The following is a 17,190-nucleotide window of genomic DNA, read 5'->3' as shown; positions in this document are numbered from 1 at the left end:
TTTGCAAGAACCAAGCAGACCTTGTGTACACACAATTAAGAGCATCAAAAGAGCATTACAGAAATATCCTAAAGCCTATAACTATTTACCAAAGCTGAAATAAGCCTTAGTACAGCAGGCTGATACCAGCTAGTGGACTGCACTTTCAAAGCTTAACACTGTTTTCACGTTGCAGACCTGGGAGATCTCTGTGAAGACTTTACCACCAGCCAAATACTTCATTTTGAAATCATTGTGGTTCTTTAGGTGGTAACTCTTAACCAACACTGTTCTTAATGTCTGCCTAATGAGAGCTTGAATAAGTAGGCTAAATATTTTTTAAATATTTTTTTTAGAGAGAGAGAGAGAGAGATGTCAGACATCAACATTTTTTGTATGTGAAAAGATTGTGAAGGAATCACGTCGGCTTCAAACACCAGCTCTACATTTAGGGAGGTTTTCTGTAAGAGTCCACATAGTGGACACGTTTATTTCGTCTGCTGTTGAAGTTGTGATTGGCTGTGGCACCTGGCTCCTGCGGACAAGCAGTGCAGTCCAGCCAATTAAGACAAGCTAATTTAATGCTCTTTAATGAACATATTTCCAAAGAAAATTTTTAAAAGAACCTCACTAGTTTCTTTAATTTGGGGCACTGCCAGCAATGCCTTGCCTAACACTCACTATCCCCCCCCCCCTTCTTTTTTTTCTTTTCTTTATGGTGCACTCACACTAACTTTTCAAGTTGGTGTCTGACACAAATGTCCGAGAGCAAGGGCAGGTCGTGCACTGCTTCACCATTTCCTAGAAGATCCAGAAGCATGTGCACGCAAGCATGGGCATCTGCTCTGGAGTAATTGATTGTCATGAACAAACGTCAAATGGCTAGTGTATATGGGGACACGCTAGCTGTAACATCATTGGCTGACGTGGTATAAGGCGGGAAGAAAAAAAAAAAGCAGAGGCCCCGTAAGCTGCAGGAGAACGCAAGCAATCTATTACGAAAGACTGTAGGCTCCCTGCTAGAAACAGCAGAGTATTTGAAATATAATTATGGGGTTTGACGTCCTGTAGCTGCGCAGCAGGTTATGAGGGATGCTGTAACTCTGCATAAATTCTGACCATCTGAGGGTCCTTGATGCCCATCTAAATCTAAGTATATGAGCGCTTTTGCATTCCACTCCCACTGTAATGTGGCAGCGGTGGCCGGGAACCAAGCCCATGACCTGATACTCAGCAGAAGGCCATAGCCATTGAGCCACTGTGGCAGGTGGAAATACATTTGGCTTGCATATTCACAGCAGCACTGTCTACAGATTAGAAATGTTTTCTTACCGCACTCAAAAATTACTGCAGTGCCCCTTTAAATATTAATTATGTCAGACTGTAAACATATTAAGAGCTCTGCCTGTGTCGACAAAGCATAACATAAGGCACCAATCATAATTTAAGTGCTATCAACATTAAGGGTACAGAATAAAGCAGTAAATAAGATGCAAAGAAAAAAAAACATTTAATTTATAACTTGGAATCTGTCATGCCTTCTCGAATGTGCTGTCATGACAAACAAATACATGTCCAATGCTAGGTTGCAGAATCAACAAACAAAAGCTACATCATACCGTGTAATTATTCACTTGACAATTATCCATAGCGAATGCTAGAAAAATGGAAATCAGTCAATCAAATGTGATGCATGGATGGGTCAAGCGCACCATGTTTCGAGCTTTTCTTAGCTGTTGTAGCAGTGCCAAACAGTGAACGCCCAACTCCTCGCCTGGAAGTACCAGTGTGACAAGAATCCATCCCAGCTCGTCTTGGACTGCTTTCTGTGCTCCCGTCTCGGGAAGAAGTGCAACCACTTTCTGACTGTGTCGCTGACAATTGCAAGCCCTGTGAACATGAAAGGCAGCATGCAAGTGCCATGTTTAAAAACATTTTATGGACTACTCTTCTGGTTTGCTGTGCAGATAATCTTCAGGTATGCACTACATGTAACAACAACATTTGCCATCTAGGTCTCCTGCCTAGCTCCAGAAAGGTGCACAAACTATGTTATTCCTTATACAAAAGTGGGTGTAGGCAGTTGTGAGTTACGTTTCAGCATAAATGCAGCAGCCTGTGTAGGCACTCAAAGAAAACTTTGCTTCCTGAGGTGGACAACAGCAATTTACCCATAACTTGTGAAGCCACTTCTTTAAAATATTGTGGTAGAGAGCAATTTAATTAACTTTAACTTAATAGTTAATGTCTTGTTTTGCAGACATTCTTAACCAGAACCTGGCAAGGCAATATGTTTACTGTGGTTCTTCATAATGTCTGTGAAATTTGAATGAGTTACATGAAATGAGTGGAAAACACCTATCTTCTAGGTAATTGAAACCACCTGCCCAGCATGTGCAAGTCCTGTTCAATCTGTGACACCTTTGTTTTGCCTCTTCTAAGCTTATTTGTATACCCTTTATACTCTTTATAGATCAGATAGATTTGAATAAAGGAAAAGTAGTACTTAGGAAGCAAACATCAACAACATGAAACTTTCATAAACACTGACAAAGAACTGCTTTAATTCGTACATAAATGCAGTGAACATGTTAGCAATGTAACTACTAAACTACAGGAGACTTGCAAGGCATTCATTTCAGTGATTAGAAATGATGCAATGGATGTGGGAAAGTGGGTAACAATTTTTTAGTTCTGAGCTAAAATTTTCTTGAAGTGCTGCATACTTGTATAACGAACTAAGTTAATTTCCTTCAAAACAGTTTCCCACTATATCAATGTGTCATTGCCAATGCAATTTTTGTACAATCATCATCCAATAATTCCACCCTTAAGAGACTGAATATAAGTTCGAACTGTCCACTATTAAAATTAGGTAAAGTGAAGTTAAACAGACGTTTAGGCACTGTCAAATGGAAAAACAGGTTTCCATATCATCCAATCCAAAGCAGTGGAAAGGATGTTCAGTTTTACCATTTAGCAAATCCTGCCAATGGTATTCTAACATTGCTTTTCTTCCTCTGCACTCAAAATGTCATTTCTGGGAAAGCAACTTACGACACATACCAGATCATGTGCAACTTCCTTTTTAGTAAGCTTTACAGAATCAGAACATGCCATAATTGAGCTATTCATACCATTAACAGCATCACCATTTCGTCAGAACTCTGGCATTAAAACAGAGTGGAATTATTCTTGCAGGCTCTAGAAAAGCACATATTGTTCCTACTGACATAAAGTATTATCCGTCTTTTTGGCATTCAGTAGCAACTCAAATGCAATCTTAAAAAAATTATGGGGTTTTACGTGCCAAAACCACTTTCTGATTATGAGGCACGCCGTAGTGGAGGACTCTGGAAATTTCGACCGCCTGGGGTTCTTTAACGTGCACCTAAATCTAAGTACACAGGTGTTTTCGCATTTTGCCCCCATCAAAATGCGGCCGCTGTGGCCGGGATTCGATCCCGTGACCTCGTGCTCAGCAGCCTAACACCATAGCAGCTGAGCAACCGCGACGGGTAAATGCAATGTTTGTATCAGCCCTAGAAAGGCACAAGCGTCATTCTGAATGAAGCTTCATGATCTGTGACTATAGAAGAGCACAAACACATATGCACTGCAACAAACATAGTAAAAAAAAAAGAGAAAAAAAGACAGAGAGACAGAGAGATGCACTTACACTTGCCACTGTAGACACTGTTGCTACTGGTGTACTGGTAGCTGGTTTCGAAGAGGACTTACAGATGGTCATCTCAAATGCAAAAGACGATGGTGACGCTAAGGTATGCAAAGGTAGGGTATCAAGCATAGGTTTTAAAGGCTTGATGGTACTTGACACTACTCTAGAAGCCAACTGTCTTGCTTCGGGGCTCAAATTGACAAACTGTGGTGTGCTACTGGCACTGGAAATACCAGAGGTAGACATGCCTGGTGAAATTCCTGAGCACGCAGTGCTGAGAGGGGAGCTCATGCCATTGGAGGCAGGTACATTGATGTTTTCTGCAATATAACCACGTAAACTAGCAATTTCGTTAGCTAGCTTACCATATGTTAAGGTCTCATAGGGTGCATGCATTTCTTCATATGGGGCAAGCTCGTCACATGCATAGCTATTTAGGGAATCTTGCATGGTGGCTGCCAGCTCCTGTGGCCTCTTCATGTCAGCCTGCTGCTGGGTTGCACCACTTTTTCCCTCCCCTGCATCTTCTTTCAGTGTTTTTATGGACTGGGCTTTGTCCTTGCAGCTCTCAAATGTCTGTTTGAAAACGTCTGCCTGTTCCTGTGTCCTAAACTGGGCTGCAAGGTTTTTATCACAGGGTTTGTCTTCACTTTCCAGCAGCCCAATTCCATGCTCTTTCCACTGCTTTGTCCCAGCATCAAATTGAGAAAGCTTTGCTCGCTCACAAAACAGGACGTCTTCATCCTCTTCACCTGTTGTGATCTCCATAAGCTCTGGCAGTGAGACCATTGGCTCAAGCAGGGCACTGGATTCAAAGTCCTCTGCCGCTTCACCAGTGCTTTGTAGCGAATCTGCTTGCTGCCTAATGGTGCCTAGTGTTGAAGCTGATGGCTTTGCTTGAGGAGATGTGACCTGTGGCTCAAGTGGCAAGGGGAATGCAACCTGTAGTTCAAGTTTGTTTGGTGTTGAACTCAGCTTAATAGTTTCTGCATCGCCTGTGGCAGTCATTGACAGATGGCTTTGCGCAGCGGATTCATCTTTCATGGCAATAGTGGAACCGTTGGACAAAAGTCGTACACAGGAGCTGGAATTTGCTAATTCAACATCTGCACCCGCTACATCAATAGGTGTCGCTTTGTGTCCAGAAACTATTGTCGTGTTTTTTAAACTGAACACATTCTTTTCTGACATGGAAGTAGTATCAGGATATGAAGAACTAAGTGAAACAGATGCTCTCTGATCCGGCAGTGTCACACCAAATTCAAACGCATGGCTTGTTGATGCAATCTGGGTGGTGCTCATAGTGCCTCCTAGTGGGCTAGACAAAGAAACATTCACATTAGCTGCTGAAGGCAGCTCGGTCGATTCCTCTCTCTTAGCGATAGTAGTAGACTTCAACAATGATTCCACTGAAGAGCTAGAAGTTGGTAGCTCCATCACAGTATCCACTGTAACAAAAGAGCTAACTTGTTCTGGATCCTCTGAAATCTGTTCGACATTTTGTGGACCAACAGACAGAAATCCACCAAATCCAGTCAACTGGCAAGAAACTTCTTTCACATTTTGGTCAACGCAAATGGAACACGTAAATGCATCGTCCCCAAATGTGGTTCCAACATGTGCAGTGGTGACTGAATCCAACTGTTTCCTATTTGGGAGAGTGACACCAAATAAGAACATGGGTTCTTCTGGCTCTGCGTGTGCACTGGAAAGCTTGCTGGCATTATCATAATTACTGGATGAGCTCAGAGCTGGGCCCCTGTTGGCGATCGGTTCTTCTTTCTCCTTATCATTTTTGCCACCTAACAGAAGAGATGAGGACCCTGTGACAGGGCTGGGTGTTGGCGGCCTGCATGTTGCTGTCTCCACATCAATTGACGCTTTTCCTCTTGAAAGCTCCACCACAATCGAAGAAGCAGAAGACACAGGCTCACTACACACAGTGTTTGATGATGAAGCAGTGCTGCCAAGCACAGGTCTGGTCGATTTAGGTTCTTTCTTATCTGGTGAAGAAGTGCTACTGTTTAAATGGCCTGCTGCTATTTGCTGTGTGTCAACAGGCCTGTGCTCTTCTTTCTCCTCATCATTTTCCACACCTAACAGAAGAGATGAGGAGCCTGCCACTAGGCAGGACACTCGTGGTTCACATGTTGCTATCTCTGTGCCAATTGACACTTTTCCTCTTGGAAGCTCCACCACAATCGAAGAAGCAGTAGACACAGGCTCACTACACACAGTTCTTGATGATGTAGCAACGCTGCCAAGCACAGGTCTGGCCAATTTAGGTTCCTTTTTATCTGGTGAAGGGGTGCTATTTGTGAAATAGCCAGTTGAAACTGGCTGTACATCAAAAGGCTTGTGTTCTGCTTTCTCCTTACTTTCCGCACCTAATGGAAGAGATGAGGAGCCTGCAACCAGGCTGGGTGTTGGCGGACCACTTGTTGCTGTCTCCACATCAATTGACGCTTTTCCTCTTGAAAGCTCCACCACAATCGAAGAAGCAGGAGACACAGGCTCACTACACACAGTGTTTGATGATGAAGCAGTGCTGCCAAGCACAGGTCTGGTCGATTTAGGTTCTTTCTTATCTGGTGAACAAGTGCTACTGTTTAAATGGCCTGCTTCTATTTGCTGTGTGTTAACAGGCCTGTGCTCTTCTTTCTCCTCATCATTTTCCTCACCTAACAGAAGAGATGAGGAGCCTGCCACTAGGCAGGACACTCGTGGTTCACATGTTGCTATCTCTGTGCCAATTGACACTTTTCCTCTTGGACGCTCCACCACAATCGAAGAAGCAGTAGACACAGGCTCACTACACACAGTTCTTGATGATGTAGCAACACTTCCAAGCACAGGTCTGGCCAATTTAGGTTCCTTCTTATCTGGTGAAGGGGTGCTATTTGTGAAATTGCCAGTTGAAAATGGCTGTACATCAAAAGGCTTGTGTTCTGCTTTCTCCTTACTTTCCGCACCTAATGGAAGAGATGAGGAGCCTGCAACCAAGCTGGGTGTTGGCGGCCCACCTGTTGCTGTCTCCACATCAATTGACATTTTTCCTCTTGAAAGCTCCACCACAATTGAAGAAGAAGTAGACACAGGCACACTACACACAGTCCCTGATGATGAAGCCATGCTGCCAAGCACAGGTCTGGTCGATTTAGGTTCCTTCTTATCTGGTGAAGTGGCGCTACTGTTTAAATGGCCTGCTGCTATTTGCTGTGTGTTAACAAGCCTGTGCTCTTCTTTCGCCTCATCATTTTCCTCACCTAACAGAAGAGATGAGGAGCCTGCCACTAGGCAGGACACTCGTGGTTCACATGTTGCTATCTCTGTGCCAATTGACACTTTTCCTCTTGGAAGCTCCACCACAATCGAAGAAGCAGTAGACACAGGCTCACTACACACAGTCGTTGATGATGAAGCCGTGCTGCCAAGCACAGGTATTGCTAATTTAGGTTCCTTCTTATCTGGTGAAGGGGTCGCATTTGTTAAATTGCCTGCTGCTACTGGTTCTGCATTAGAAGCGTTGTGTTCTGCTTTCTCATCATTTTCCCCACCTAACAGAAGAGATGAGGAGCCTGCAACTAGGCTGGGCACTGGTGGTTCACATGTTGCTGTCTGTGTGCCAGTTGACACTTTTCCTCTTGGAAGCTCTACCAGAATCGAAGAAGCAGTAGACACAGGCTCACTAGACACAGTCCCTGACACAGTCTGTGTTGCTGTCTGCATGCCAGTTGACACTTTTCCTCTTGGAAGCTCTACCATAATCGAGGAAGCAGTAGACACAGGCTCACTAGACACTGTCCCTGATGATGAAGCAGCGCTGCCAAGCACAGGTCTGGCCAATTTAGGTTCCTTCTTACCTGGTGAAGGTGTACTATTTGTTAAATTGCCTGCTGCTACTGGCTGTACGTTAAAAAGGTTTTGTTCTTCTTTCTCCTTATCATTTTCCCCACCTAACAGAAGAGATGAGGAGCCTGCAACTAGGCTGGGCACTGGTGGTTCACATGTTGCTGTCTGTGTGCCAGTTGACACTTTTCCTCTTGGAAGCTCTACCAGAATCGAAGAAGCAGTAGACACAGGCTCACTAGACACAGTCCCTGACACAGTCTGTGTTGCTGTCTGTGTGCCAGTTGACACTTTTCCTCTTGGAAGCTCTACCATAATCGAGGAAGCAGTAGACACAGGCTCACTAGACACTGTCCCTGATGATGAAGCAGCGCTGCCAAGCATAGGTCTGGCCAATTTAGGTTCCTTCTTATCTGGTGACGGTGTGCTATTTGTTAAATTGCCTGCTGCTACTGGCTGTGCATTAAAGGGCTTCTGTTCTGCTTTCTCCTTATTTTCCCCACCTAATGGAAGAGATGAGGAGCCTACGACTAGGCTGGGCACTGGTGTTTCAAATGTTGCTGTCTCTGTGCCAATTGAAACTTTTCCTCTTGGAAGCTCCACCACAATCGAAGAAGCAGTAGACACAGGCTCACTAGACACAGTCCCTGACACAGTCTGTGTTGCTGTCTGCATGCCAGTTGACACTTTTCCTCTTGGAAGCTCTACCATAATCGAGGAAGCAGTAGACACAGGCTCACTAGACACTGTCCCTGATGATGAAGCAGCGCTGCCAAGCACAGGTCTGGCCAATTTAGGTTCCTTCTTACCTGGTGAAGGTGTACTATTTGTTAAATTGCCTGCTGCTACTGGCTGTACGTTAAAAAGGTTTTGTTCTTCTTTCTCCTTATCATTTTCCCCACCTAACAGAAGAGATGAGGAGCCTGCAACTAGGCTGGGCACTGGTGGTTCACATGTTGCTGTCTGTGTGCCAGTTGACACTTTTCCTCTTGGAAGCTCTACCAGAATCGAAGAAGCAGTAGACACAGGCTCACTAGACACAGTCCCTGACACAGTCTGTGTTGCTGTCTGTGTGCCAGTTGACACTTTTCCTCTTGGAAGCTCTACCATAATCGAGGAAGCAGTAGACACAGGCTCACTAGACACTGTCCCTGATGATGAAGCAGCGCTGCCAAGCATAGGTCTGGCCAATTTAGGTTCCTTCTTATCTGGTGACGGTGTGCTATTTGTTAAATTGCCTGCTGCTACTGGCTGTGCATTAAAGGGCTTCTGTTCTGCTTTCTCCTTATTTTCCCCACCTAATGGAAGAGATGAGGAGCCTACGACTAGGCTGGGCACTGGTGTTTCAAATGTTGCTGTCTCTGTGCCAATTGAAACTTTTCCTCTTGGAAGCTCCACCACAATCGAAGAAGCAGTAGACAGAGGCTCACTACACACAGTCCTTGATGATGAATCAGCGCTGCCAAGCACAGGTCTGGCCAATTTAGGTTCTTTCTTATCTGGCGAAGGCGTGCTATTTGTTAAATTGCCTGCTGCTATTGGTTGTGCGTCAAAAGGCCTGTGTTCTTGCTTCTTATCATTTTCCCCACCTAACGGAAGAGATGAGGAGCCTGCAAGCAGGCTGGGACCATTGGGCAAAAGTTGTTGGTTCACATGTAGGGTCAGTGGTGGTTCACACGTTACTGTCTCCGTGCCAATTGACACTTTTTCTCTCGGAAGCCCAATCACAATCGAAGAGGCAGTAGACACAGGCTCACTGAACACGGTGCTTGATGATTTCTGGGCCAAAGAAGAATACGAAGTGCTTGCAGCTGGTCCAGGTCTCGATGGAACACTTGTCGCAGTCTCCGCAACAGCAGGCATTCTTTCTTTGGAAAATGCACCCACTTTTAATGAGCTGGTAACTTCAAATCCTTTCGAAACATTGTTTGCTGATGTGGCAGTGCTGCCAAGCACTGACGCAGCTGACATGGGTTCCTTTCTTCCAGACAAAGTGACATTACCGTCTAAAACAGAATGTGATGGTTCCTTTGCTGTAGTTGCTATTGCAGCAGAGTCTACTACATTGGTTCGATACTCTGTCGCTTTTGGGGTACTACCAAACTGGAACTGACCAAACTCCTCATTTCCTGAAGCCCGAGAGCCACCAAACACACCACCAAATGATGGAAGGTTATGGCTTAGTGCGGAGGCACCAAGTGTGAAAACGAGACCTTTCATGTCAAAAAGCTTGGTGGGAGCATTTACATCTGGAGTTGAAGCCACAGCATTCAACTCTATAGCAGGCTGTGAGAATTCTGCAGTCTTGTGTCCCACAATGTCTTGCTTTTTCAAACCATGTACTTGACATGCGAGTCTGTTGGCACCATTGTTCACATTGCATGTGCATGTAGAGGACTCTGGGCTTCGACTAAAGTTATCAAAAGTAGTTGCATGCAAACGGGACATGCCTGTGTAAAAAGAGCCTGACACAGCTGGCGTAGTCCCTTGTGAATCAAAAGATAGGACAGAAGGTGTCAGTGCTGAAAATTTAGTTGGAATAGTGATTGCTGTAGTGGATGCAGCAGGTGCCACTGTGGTGCCTGTGGTGGGTTCAAACATGGATGGTGCCAGCATTGCCGCAGATGTGCCAATGGCTGACACTGAAAATGTAGTGGATGTGGTTGCTACAGTGTATATGGCTGCTACAGTGGATGTAGTTACTGGTAAGCCAGATGACAGAGCAGGCGTCATTCTAGTAGCTGTTGCGGCTCCAAACATTGATGCGGCCGGTGTAGCCTTTGGAGTGCTAAAGCACAAGTTCGGCACTGTAAATAAAGGTGCCACGACGGTTGCAGTGCTACACATAGATAATGGCAAGTCTAAGGGTTGAGTAGATGTCGCCTTGCCATATGTTATAGATCCAGAGACGGAAGATGCCAGCACCATTTTGGAGGTGCTAAGGCTTGATGTTGGAATTGGCAATGCAGTACCTCCAGTCACTGATGCACTGGACACAGCCATTTGTGAACCATATAATTGTGCTGGTGTTGCTGTGGTGGATGCTTTGGAGCCAAACAAAGAGGGTGCCGACACAGTTCCTGGAGCACTAAAGCATGACATCGAGTCTGGAAATGTGGTAGCCTTGCTGTTTGCTGCATAAGTAGTCAGGATGCTGCCAGGAGAGGAATTACTGTCATCAGCACCCTTGCTGTCTGTAGTTTGCTGACAAATGGCTTGGCAATGTGGAGGATGCAGTGACTTAGTCGGTATGGCTGCAACAACTGCTGGAAGCTGTGGCTCTGCATGGTGGCTAAAGTTTGATGCTTCGACAACATCCCCATTTGCAAAGTGAAATGGCGCACTGCTGGCAGACAAGGTAGATGGAGGCAGCCGGTTGATGTCAAATGACTTCAGAGAGAAGGGCTGAGAAGAAAAAAAGAAAGAAAGAGAGGGATATAATATGTACATACTATTGCTTCACAATCTCAGCACCACAAGAGCAAGTGAACTCTTTAGTAAAACTGTGAGTCAGATAGCCAGAGCAGTACAAGGCTAATGGAAAACTACAAGGCAATGAGCATGCTGTACACGTGTGTGTTCACAGGCATTGCAAGCTCGCATTCAATTTTGGTTCATTCTATATTTCTACGACCATGCTGCATACAGTAAAAAAGAAAAAGAAAAGAAAAATTACCGATAATCTCTGGTTTCCTCTTTCTGTTTCTGTGCCAAACGCAGTGAATGGTGCCTGGTCATTTGGAGTAGAGGCTAGTGGTGCTGTTGTTTCTACGGCTCCTGGCTGAGGTGCACTAACGGCCTGGCAGTAGGCAGCCATTGTACTCGGAGTAATGAACGTAGAGGTGGGAAAAGATGGAGGCGCAGTCTGTGGGGAACCACCTGCCCCTCCCCAAATGGGCAAGGCATTGGTGGTGGTCGTCGGCATGGGAAGCTCATCTGCATTTACAACGCGAGATGGAGTGCTGCTGGCAGACACGGTGGATGGAGGTGGGCGGCTGTTGTCATTTGCAAACTGAGGCAAGAGAGAGAGAGAGAAAAAAAAAGAGCGACAGAAGAAGTGTTAAGTTGTACTCTGCTTCACATGTTCATGCCACGAGCACCTACAACCATCTGTGCAAAATTTGTTTGTCTTGATGGTGCAAAGATGCAGTAGTCAAGGAAACAGCTCAGTGTATCACAACAGCACATACTATATTAGTACAATTTAAAATGCGAACAATTCCGGAACTACTCCATTGTGTTGTTCCATTTCAAAGTTCCCATGGATTTGTAACAGGGGCTTAATTCAAATGCCAAAATGTACACCTAGCATGATAGAAGCTTCCATGCTTAGAAGCCAACTACAGAATGACTACATGTCACACTTTTGTGTAATTAGGCGTAACAGTAATTCTGATCAGTTATTTCTTGTTTGCATTTCAATTTATGTTGATGGTCATGGTACAATGAAAACAAGCCTTGCATTTGTACAGAACGTCACTCAGTTGTGCAAAACAGGATCATACAAGAACGCCTCCATGGCAAGGTTTCTAGCTATCAAACGAGGTTCTAAAATGAACATTGTTTTGTAGTTTTGGCCTATTTTTAAGTGTTTCTGTGTGGTACCACTGTGTTCTGCAACTTATTTTTTTTTCTCTTCCATAGAGAAACCATTACTTTTTTTTACCAAAAGCACTCCCTCCACAAAGTCAAACCACCTCGAGTTATATGCCTTAAATAGGACGCACGAATGTTCTCACCTGTCCTGCAACACCAGGGAAAGGCGTTGGCACAGTTGATAATGCTATAGTGCCTTGTGGTGAAAGGAACAGCTGCCATGCAAAATGACATGCCAAAGCTTGGCCCAAGTGTTGCGAGGCAAATGAGTGGCCAAAATGGGGCATTGAGTAGCTTCCGTATGCAGGGCCTTGCACATGTGGAACAGACAGCGGCAATGCAGTACGGCGTCGACTTCTTGCCATCCGTGGTGTCGCTCTGCTAGAAGCTGCTGTCTCATAGCGAGAGTAGTTATGTTCTAAGCCACGGCCACTGACTTGCTCATCTCTGTGCTCAGAGCCTTCATTCTGGCGTTGCGAGCAGAGAGCAGCATCGGCTGCCATAGCAGTCGTTGCAGCCACCTCATCAATTTTTTTCTGTGGGAAGAAACCAGAGAAGCACACGCAGTTCACATGATACCTTAAGGGGGGACGCAACCATTGAACACTGAAGAATTGCGCGAGAAAGTAATACTCTTTGAAAACCGCATATTTGGGTCCTAGGTCTTATAAACTGCTTATTCTGTAATTATGAGTAACTAATTAATCACAAAGATATTTAACATTAATTATATAAAAAGTTGTGGTAGCACTCTAGCAGTGGAAAGTGGCGGCAAGAACTGTACAATTTCATGCAATGACTATCCCCGTACCATCTCACTGACCACCGCCATCTTGAGCTTGCTTAGATCGTGAATACCTGCTCACATGCCCTTCCCTGTTTCAAGAAAGACTGGCTAGTAAACAATGCTTGACAATGCTAATAACAAGGTTTTTAGTGCAACTGGGAGAAATGTAGAAAGAAAATGCAGTGCACAACATGAACAAGCTTTTGACGGTGTTGGTTATTAGAAAAGCTTTAGTGTAATTGAAACAAGACTAAAAATGGTAGGCCAAAAACTACATCTTCGTATGCAATGTTTCTGTCCTCTCCTTGAGGGTCTTCATTCTAGTTGCACTAAAACATTTCTAATAAGCATTTCGCACTGACTAAGCAAGCATTGTAGTATCCTGTTTATCCACATTGCTTGCTAATCTAAAGAATCTCTTCCTTTGTTGATCCCAGTCATGACAGAGTATTTTTTTAACACAACATATACTCTAAGACGTTTATGAGGTACGTGCGCTCAGCACTGATACACAATGTCTCCCAGCCACCAAGTTACACACGTGACTCTCAACAGCCTTAATCTATAACTAGCAATCTGACTTATCTACAGTCAGTATAATAGCATGTAGGATGGTACGAAGTGTTGTATAGGACTGCCTGCAGTGCGTAATACCAATCCCATTTGCAGTTAGTGCGGCTCCAACATCAATTTTGAGTGCCTCTTACATTTCTTTTTACAAGTTTCTGTCAAACAAAAATTCATGGCGCTCAACTTGTGCAAGAAAAAAAAAAAGAAACTTTCAGTGCCCTTTCACTCTGTGAAGAAGGATGATGAGAGAAGCTGTGTATCTGGGCCCCTTAATGGCGAACTGCACCTCCGCCATGGATTGGCCCAGCATTTCACTATCTTCAGCATTTTTTCCTACACGCAGACATGATAGGGGGGAAAGTAGCCCTTAACAGCTTCACCGTTAAAAGAACAATATATATATATATATATATATATATATATATATATATATATATATATATATATATATATATATATATATATATATATATGTAGCGTTCCTAACTAGAACGGCAACAGAAATGACATCATCTAAGTGAGACGGGTGTCGTCCGCCATTTTATTCCAGCTTCTTCGTTCTCACTTCTCCCCTAGCACCTTCCTTCGTCTTCTTTCATGCGTCCAGCGCAGACCGCTTCACTCTTCCGGATTTCTTTTAATTACACCTCCTGGGGTAATACTTGAATACGTTTCCAATAGCGGCGCACTCCGTTTGGCCCGAGGCTCTGGCGTACCAGACATTCTTCAATATTCCATGCTGGCATGCAGTCTTAATAACTTGAAATGGTCCGCAATATTTTGAATTTGAGGGCACAGCTCCTTTCCTTACAAGGACATAGTCTCCAGGCTGTATGTCCGGTATCTGGCTACTGTGCCTTTTATCAAAGTTTCGCTTCATGCGGCACTTGTAGATCTCCTGTTCTTTGACAGTTTTCCTTACTTCCGCAAGTTCGAGGTTCTCTAGGAGACCTAGCTCACGATCTGCAGGAAGTATGGGCGCTGTACCTGAAGTTACAAAATGAGGGCTGCAGCCTAAACTCGTGGTGTATGATCTGTTGCGATGCTTCACAGCGGCCTCGAGACAGCACTTCCAGCCACCGGCAAAGTCTGGATACATCTTCAGATACTGTTTGATGTCTCGTATGGCACGTTCCGCTAGGCCGTTTGCTGCCGGGTGGTATGGAGAAGAATACTTTATCATGATGCCGTGCTCCTGGGCCCACTTTGATAATTTGGCACTCCGAAAAGCCGGCCCGTTGTCGCAGACGAGCGTCTTTGTGTGTTTAAAACACTCAGCTTTGAGGAGGTCTATTACGCTGTTTGCGTCTTCTTTGCCAGCTTTAGCCGCAATCGTCCGTGTGCACTCATCTATGGAGAGCAAGAAAGCTTGCGTTCGCTTGACTCCTTCCCCCTTCTTTTTGAGCTCCGCGAAGTCCAAATGAATTACTTTTCACGGCCAAATGGTCCGTGAAAAGTATGAATTTGGCACCTTCCAGGTAAGTACGAAAGTACTGCACAGCTTTTAAGACGGCCAGAGCTTCCTTTTCTGTGGTACAGTAATTGATTTCGGCGGGTTTCAGGGTATAGCTGTAGTACCCCACGACGTAGTGTTTGGTTTGATCAGCTTGTTTGGATGGCTTCTGGTATAGAACTGCACCGGTAGCATAATGTGATGCGTCCGTGTTCAGCACGAAAGGCAAGGAAAAATCCGGTATTCGCAAGATGGGGTCCGACGATATTAGTTTTACAAGCTCACGATAGACAGCTTCGCACTTCTCGTCCCAATGAAAAGGCACGTCTTTCTGAGTTAAACGTGTGAGGCACCTTGTTCTCAGTGCGTAGTCTTTGATAAACGCCCGGAAGTGTCCTGCAAGGCCAAGAAAAACGCGCAGGGAGTGCACATCATAAGGCTTTACCAGCTTGGAGATTCTCTCTACCGATTCTTGCTTGGTGCTTTTAGTCTGTCCATCAAACACCCTGCCAAGAAATACTACGGTATCTTGAAAGAACGCACTTTTCTTGAAGTTGACTTTGAGTTGGGCAAGACTGAGGGCATGAAGAACTTTTGAAAGATGACTACGGTGTTCGTCCTTTGTCTTTGAGTAGATGATGATGTCGTCGATGTACACATTGCAAAATGTGCCCAGGTAAGGTTTCAGAATGTCCGTCATAATCTTCTGAAACCACGCAGGGGAGTTTTTCCAACCAAATGGTAGGCGGTTGTACTCAAACAAGTCAAATGGGGTTATGAACGCGGTGTACTTCTTCGTTTCTTCACTTAGTGGAATCTGCCAAAAGCCCTTGCAGAGATCTATTCGTGAAAACCAATGGCAACCACCGGTTTCGTCAATGATGTCGTCGATTCTCGGCATTGGATAAGGTATCAATTCAGTTTGACGATTGAGAGCCCGGTAGTCTGTGCAGAGGCGGAATGTCCCGTCTTCTTTAGGTGCAATAGTGATAGGAGAAGCAAATGGGGATACGGAAGGCCGGATGATACCTGCGTCTAACATTTCTTGCAACTCCTTTTTCAGCCACACCTTTTTATCTCTGGACATATTATAGGGGGTTCTACGAACCACTGTTTTATCTGCGAGCTCGAAAGGAACGACATGGGATTTCATTGCTGGAGGGTAGCTTCCTATGCATATAAGCTCTGGGTACTTAGTCTTGATGTCTTCGTGGTGAAAAATTAGCCTTGATACACTAGGTTCTTCACCAGGGTCTTCTGTTCTTATCGTGTCTTCGGCCATTACCTTGTCATCCCAATAGAGGTTCATCTTAAGTTTTTTCATGTCTGGACGGGACAAAAGAAAATCGTAGGTGACATTGGGAATGGCCAATACGTCACTGGTAATAGCATTTCCTTGAAATTCAATAGCCAGGGTTACCCATTCGCTATGCATGGTCACTGACCCATCGTAGGCTTGGACACGCAATGTTCTACCAGCGTGCAGACGACTGGCATCCACTCGAGTCTTGTTGATAATAGATACCGAAGCTCCACTGTCAACGAGAGCCTTCACTTCAATGCCATCTACCTTAATGGGGGCGTACAATAAGCTTGACGACACCAAATATACTGTCTCACTGAAGCTCTTTTTCTGGGGCTTGTGATGCACGGTAGACAGATTATGTGGAAGTAGGTTGCCGTGAACTGCGGTAATTGGTTCTTCACCATCCTCACAGTCATGATTTACGCTTCCCAGAGATTTGTTTATGAAGCTGTGTTCACATTCAGTTGACGGCAACGACTCTAGATTGGAATCAAGTTGCTCTGTTCTACCATCTGGCTGTCTTCTCGATGTAATTCTTGGCACTGAGGTCTGTAGAAAGTTCAGAAGGTCATCAAACGTTCTTGGACCTTTGAGCTGGACATGACAACGGATCTCGATACACAACCCTTGCGTTATCAAAGCTACAACAGCAGAAGACGACAGCTTCGGTTCTGCAGAATACAACAGGCGACGCTTCTCAAGACAGTACTCAAGCAGAGAGCCACCTGTATAACTGAACCGCAGTGCCGCATCCCATCTTTCTACTGCGTTGCCTTCGAAAGCCCCTAAAAAGTTGCTTTTCCACAGTTCCCAACATGTTGTTCCATAATCCATGAGTTGCACGTCATACCATTTTCTGGCTATACCGCCCAAATAGCGGCGCATATGCAAAATCTTTGTGTCGTCGGAGTGCCACAGATTCTTGTCACAGGCGTACTCGAAAAAACACAGCCAGTAGTGTGCATTTTGCG

At 44.8% G+C, this 17,190-nt stretch overlaps 1 protein-coding gene across 10 annotated transcripts in view; it reads right to left on the bottom strand.

Moving 5' to 3' along the window:
• Window positions 1-17,190, bottom strand: part of LOC135901762 (platelet binding protein GspB-like) — a 115,868-nt gene that overhangs the window by 3,368 nt on the left and 95,310 nt on the right. For all 10 annotated transcript variants that reach the window (XM_065431610.1, XM_065431609.1, XM_065431604.1 and 7 more), the window contains 4 exons: window positions 12,247-12,639; window positions 11,184-11,519; window positions 3,659-10,912; window positions 1,692-1,869 (listed from right to left, as the gene is read on the bottom strand). In XM_065431610.1, coding sequence (XP_065287682.1) covers window positions 1,692-1,869; window positions 3,659-10,912; window positions 11,184-11,519; window positions 12,247-12,639 — 8,161 coding nt within the window. The remainder of the gene's footprint in view (window positions 1-1,691; window positions 1,870-3,658; window positions 10,913-11,183; window positions 11,520-12,246; window positions 12,640-17,190) is intronic.

This window comes from Dermacentor albipictus, chromosome 1 (assembly GCF_038994185.2).
Source record: "Dermacentor albipictus isolate Rhodes 1998 colony chromosome 1, USDA_Dalb.pri_finalv2, whole genome shotgun sequence".
NCBI lineage: Eukaryota > Metazoa > Arthropoda > Arachnida > Ixodida > Ixodidae > Dermacentor > Dermacentor albipictus.
The sequence above is the reverse complement of the archived record's forward strand: the minus strand, read 5'-3'. Positions and strand labels throughout refer to the sequence as shown.